Consider the following 5,740-nt stretch of genomic DNA (forward strand, 5'->3'; position numbering starts at 1 on the left):
ATCAGGGGAAAATAAGCCAACAGAATATGAACTGGTAACTCATAAAAAGGAAGCTGGAAAACCCAACAACATAAAAAGATGTCCAATATGACTATTCATCAGAGAAACGCAAATTAAAACAGTAATAAAATATAATTTTCCCATATTGGATGGACAAAAGCTAAAAGTTCAGATAATTCAGTTTTGGCAAGGCTGTAGGGTAACAGAAGCTGTCATGTCCTGCCGATGAAAGTGTCAAATTGTGTAGGCACTTAGAGAGCAACGTGATAATATCTAGCAAATTGAAGATGTAGCCAGGTGTGGTGAATCATGCCTGTAATCCCAGCACTTTGGGAGGCCAAGGAGGGTGGGTCATGAGGTCAGGAGTTCGAAACCAGCCTGGCCAACGTAGTGAAACCCCGTCTCTATTAAAAATACAAAAATAAGCCAGGTGTGGTGGCACATGCCTATAGTCCCAGTGACTCAAGAGGCTTAGGCAGGAGAGTCGCTTGAACCCAGGAGGCAGAGGTAGGTTGCAGTGAGCCGAGACTGTGCCATTGCACTCCAGCGTGTGTGACAGAGTGAGACTCCATCTCAATAAATAAATAAATAAATAAATAAAATTGAAGATGTATATGCCCCTTGACCCAGCAGTTCTACTTATGGGAATATATTCTAGATAAAATCTTATATGTAGGCTCAGTGAAACAAGTATCATTGCAACATTATCTGTAATATGAAAGACTCCAAGCAACCTAAACTTCCATTGGTAAGATAATGATATTAATTAACTTTTCATTTTTATCAGTTCTCAAAATGCTCCTTTCATCTTGACTGCCCACCCATCTGGAAATGATCTGGAAACATGAACTGTTTGTTACGCCAGCTCTAAGAGTCACCTGCCATTCTCTGGATTGTTGTCGTCCTCAGAAAAAATGTTTTTACTGACTGTGATCTTCAAAGAGGGCCTCTGAGCCAACAGAGATCAAAACTGCCCAATATATCTGGAAATGCACTTTTTCCCAAAAATGACTAAAGTGAGCTGGAAATTGCTGTGTTGAAAGAGAATATAGGTAATCCAAGAAGATGCAAATGAATGCTTCTAAGCTACTGAGAAAGGACTCTTCTTTTGAAAGGTGCACCCCATCCACATGAGAATTAATTTCATCTAATGGAGCTGAGCATAGTGAAGCTTAGTGTCTAAAAGCCAATCTGTGGATTCCTCTAAATGTACTAGAATGAGGCATCATGTTCCACTGTTCAAAACTCATTCAGCTTTGTAATCCCAGCACCTGAGGTCAGGAGTTAGAGACCAGCCTAGCCAACATGGCGAAACCCTGTCCCTACTGAAAAAACACAAAAATTAGCCTGGCATAGTGGTAGGCACCTGTAATCCCAGCTACTCAGGAGGATGAAGGAGGAGAATTGCTTGAACCCAGGAGGCGGAGGTTGCAGTGAGCCGAGATCATGCCATTGCACTCCAGCCTGGGAAACAAGAGTGAAACTAAACTCCATCTCAAAACAGACACACACACACACACACACACACACACACACACACACACACACACACAACCAGAAACAGAAACAAACAAAAAGAACACATACAGCTTTTTAAATCACCTCCAAACTTTGCCATCTTCATTTTGGTTTTATTTACACCTTACTGAGGCCAGGTGTGGGGCTCACACCTGTAATCCCAGTACTTTGGGAGGCCAAGACGGGTGGATCATTTGAGGTCAGGAGTTCAAGATCAGCCTGGCCAACACGGCAAAAACCCCATTGATACTTTTAGTAGTGAAATACAAAAAACAGCCGTGCATGGTGGCAAGCGCCTATAATCCTAGCTACTCGGGAGGCTAAGACAGGATAATCACTTGAACCTGGGAGGCAGAGGTTTCAGTGAGCAGAGATTGCACCACTACACTCCAGCCTGGGCAACAAGAGCGAAACTCCATCTCAAAAAAAATCTTATTTACACCATACTGTCTCAGATGGGAAATGTCTGGGTAAATTTGTCTGAATAATTGCATGAGATACCTTCAAGAAGCTGCTTATGTATAAATTTAACAAAATAAAGAAACTGGAGAAAGGATTCTTTCATTGTTCGTTATCTATTCCTGACAAACTCGTACTTTTAAAGGGATTTTTATACCCATTCTAGATCCAATTTATATTTTAATGACATTGGAAGTTTATAAGGGAGTACACATTGGAAGCAGGTCTACAGTGTGTTATTTATAATTGTTCTTCTTGGATACTATCCAATGCCTTCCATTATAATAATTGACTAAACAGAACTAGCCAAGATACGTTTTTCCATTTTTGCTGATAAATAGATACAATGGAGTGATATTTTAAAATTCAAACAATCTATTTTCCTAAAATACTCCAATTGCAGTAATGCATGAGATGCTACAAAATGTATACGAGTTTGATTAATCGTTTTATGAATCATCATCACATAATTACCCAGATTTATCACTTTAAATTAAATGAAAATTATTTGTTGCAAGTTTGTGCGACTATGGAAGTGTTGACTTTTGTTCTCATTTGCTCAGTTTGAACCAAGCCACATCGTGACATGCAAAGCCATTTTCTCTTTGTGCTAATTATCCAAAAGTGAATTAAAGGTGCTTTTCATTTACCTAGTGTGCTAAACTCGCTGGGATATAACACTAGGTGTACGAAATCAAAAACTGAATTACAAAGTCAAAGCACTGAGCAAAAGCTCTAGATTTCTTCCATTCCAACCCTAAGGAGTTTAAACATGATGACTATTTTATCAAGCCAAGGAAGGCTTTCCTGCTTAAAGTAATCACTAAGCTGATGGCAACAGTGTCCAATTATAACAAATGGGTGAAAAATTAAAATAACAAAGAAGACCCTTTATGTGATAACGATGGGGGGGGGAATAGGCAATATCATATCCTTAAGAAGTTAGTCAAGGTGGGGCCACCCACAATAGCCACTACTCCCAGGCCAGTAGTAGTGCCAGAGCCCTACTCCCAGGCACCATTCGCTCTCCTTTCTCCATCATGTGTCCAACATGCTGGCTGTCCCCTCCCCTCTGGCAGCCTCCACACAGGAGTCCACACCTATTTCTGTGCTCCTGAGATCATTCATTTGGGCCAAAGCATCAGAAACCACCTGGATGTTCTGAGATAGATGTAGAAAGTGCTTACATCATGACCCACAGAGCCAGCTTGCTCATTTTGCCACAAGAATGCCTCTTCCTGACCTCTCCTAGCAGCGCTCTGCCACCTCCCATCTTTTGCTTCTCCTGCTTTCTGCTACCAGATCTTGCCCAGTCCTTTGTATCTCTGCTGATTCTTACATAAAGCCATTTAACCCTCTTACAAGTCCAAATCTGTCCCCCATCACTTGCTCAGAAACAAACGATTCTCCTTGTGTGGGACCCACCCTCCTTAGGGTCTTGTGAGAAGTTACAATCCGCAACAACTAAGAAAAGGTTTTTTGTTCTCTCACATCTACCCACCTGCTCTGGCCGCCTCATGGGAATCAGAAATAATGTAACCAAACTCAGGTTCAGCTGCTCACTGCTTAAAAAGCCAGACACACAAGAAGAAAGGTTTGGTGGAAGGAAAGCAGGTTTATTCCAGTGCTAGCAGCTTGGGAGATAGCCACACTCAAGTCTCAAAAAAGCCAGCTCAAATTCTCAGGCTGGCTCAAGGGGTTTTAAGGGAAAGGGGTACATAGGCTGCAAATCCTCTTGTCATTTTCTAATGGCTAGCTTGAGTAATTGACCATCCAGAGACCTGGTTAGCATCATCTCGTTGGGGGTCAGCTTACAGATTAACTGTGTACCAATTTCTTCTTGGAAGGGGGAAGATTGCAACTTCCAGTTCCACCTCATGCCTGGATTGTTTCAAGATTAGCCTTTGGAATTCTGAAGCAAACAGGTAATTAGGTATATAGCAAGAAACAAATGGAGAAAGGGGTTACTATTTTTTTTTTTTTTTTTTTTTTTTGAGATGAAGTTTTGCTTTTGTTGCCCAGGCTGGAGTGCAATGACGCAATCTCAGTTCACCGAAACCCTTCACTTTCCGGATTCAAGCAATTCTCCTGCTTCAGCCTCCTAAGTAGCTGGGGATTACAGGCATGCGCCACCACGCCCGGCTAATTTTGTATTTTTAGTAGAGATAGGGTTTCTCCATGTTGGTCAGGCTGTTCTCAAACTCCCAACCTCTGGAGATCCGCCCGCTTTGGCCTCCCAAAGTGCTGGGATTACACGCGTGAGCCACTCTGCCTGGTCAAAAGGGGTTACTTTTAGAGTAAGCTAACAAACTGTTTATTCAGGTTACAATAATACATGTGAAAGAAATTTTTTAGTTATAAAGCACTATATACTTTTTCTTGGTGATTGTTTATTCCAATTCTCCCCTTTTTAGAGATGATACAACTGAAGGCCCAAACGTTTAAACGGTAAAGATTCACTTTAATCCTGGTCTCTAACCCACTGTCCTATAATTCCTTCCATTCACCTGAACTGCTTTGGGTGATTCACAGATTTCTGAAGACTTTGCTTTCCCTTTCTCCACTAATTTGGGATTAAATTGAGACCTTTCTCCTAGAGCTCTCATCACATTCACACACCAGCATGAGGTCATTCACACAGATCTTATCGCTGAGGAAATGGAAGGAAAGGCACTATTCACTCTTCTACTAATTCATTCATTCAACAGGTATTTTTTGAGCATCTATTTGGTTCCAGCAGCTGTTTCTTTTTTCCTGCCTCAGTTTTATTTATACAAATAGCGCAGCAGTACCCCAGCCCCATGCAGACGGCAGCCCAGGCGGAGGGGGTTGGTCGCACCAGTCCTTCTGTCCTCACGTTGGCAGACAGAGATCTCTACTCTGAAGCCTTTATAAGGGCCTGGGCACCTTTGGGAGCCTGAGCTGGAACTGAAGCTGGAGCTGCAGTCTGGGCCTTGGTTTGATCCTTGGTCTTGGCCTTGGCCTTGGCCTTTGGCCGGCAGAGTCTGAGCTCCTTGGCAATGTGAGCATGAGCACACTTCCCAGGCTTGGGGTGGGCAATGTAGGCAAGTTGATCAAGCTTGCTGCTGACACCCTTTGGGATCTTGGGCTTAACCTCCTTGGGCTTTACGAAAGCCTTGATAGCCTCAGCACGTGCACTCATGGTCTTGGCATTGTGGGCCTGCATCTTCTTTAGGCCCTTCTTGTTGTGCTTCTTGGCAAAGCCCATGTTCTTCAGGAACTTGGGGTCCAGCCCCCTAAGAGATTCATATCTTTGTGATTGGGGTTTCTTGATACCATTTCTGTGCCACTTTTGGGACTGCTTGTGTGTGGTGTGGTTCTTGGACTTGGCCATGTCTGCACCTAAGCCACGACTTCCGGGAGCCGTCTTAAACTCTGAACACATAGCAGTAATCAAAATAGACAGAAAACCCTTGCCCTTATGGAACTTGCATTCTAGTGGGATGATGAATAAATACATAATGTATTTAACGTGAAAGATGTTGGCAAATGCTAGGGAGAAAAATAAGCAAGGGAAGGAGGATAGGGAGTGTCGGGGGAAGAGGAAGGAAGTTGCAATTTTAAATAGGATGGTCAGAGAAGTCTTCCCTGAGGAGGTGACATTTTGCCAAAGACCTGAAAGGCATAAAGAATCAAACCATGCATCTGTGGGGAGAAGACCACTCCCAACAACAGAAATGCCAGCGGCAATGCCCTGCGTGAGAAGTAAGCCAGGTCTGTTGGTGGAGCAGCCAGTATAGCA

The 5,740-nt window shown here is 42.9% G+C and overlaps 1 protein-coding gene across 1 annotated transcript; it reads right to left on the reverse strand.

Moving 5' to 3' along the window:
• Positions 1-4,852: 4,852 nt before the first annotated feature.
• On the reverse strand, positions 4,853-5,332 carry LOC118150453 (large ribosomal subunit protein eL29-like). The gene has a single exon (XM_035288130.3). The coding sequence runs from the start codon at positions 5,330-5,332 to the stop codon at positions 4,853-4,855; it is 480 nt and encodes a 159-aa protein (XP_035144021.2).
• Positions 5,333-5,740: the final 408 nt, after the last annotated feature.

This window comes from Callithrix jacchus, chromosome X (genome assembly GCF_049354715.1).
Source record: "Callithrix jacchus isolate 240 chromosome X, calJac240_pri, whole genome shotgun sequence".
NCBI lineage: Eukaryota > Metazoa > Chordata > Mammalia > Primates > Cebidae > Callithrix > Callithrix jacchus.

Coding starts and splice junctions, on each gene's coding strand:
- LOC118150453 (XM_035288130.3), bottom strand. CDS start 5,332: ATGGCCAAGTCCAAGAACCACACCACACACAAGCAGTCCCAAAAGTGG.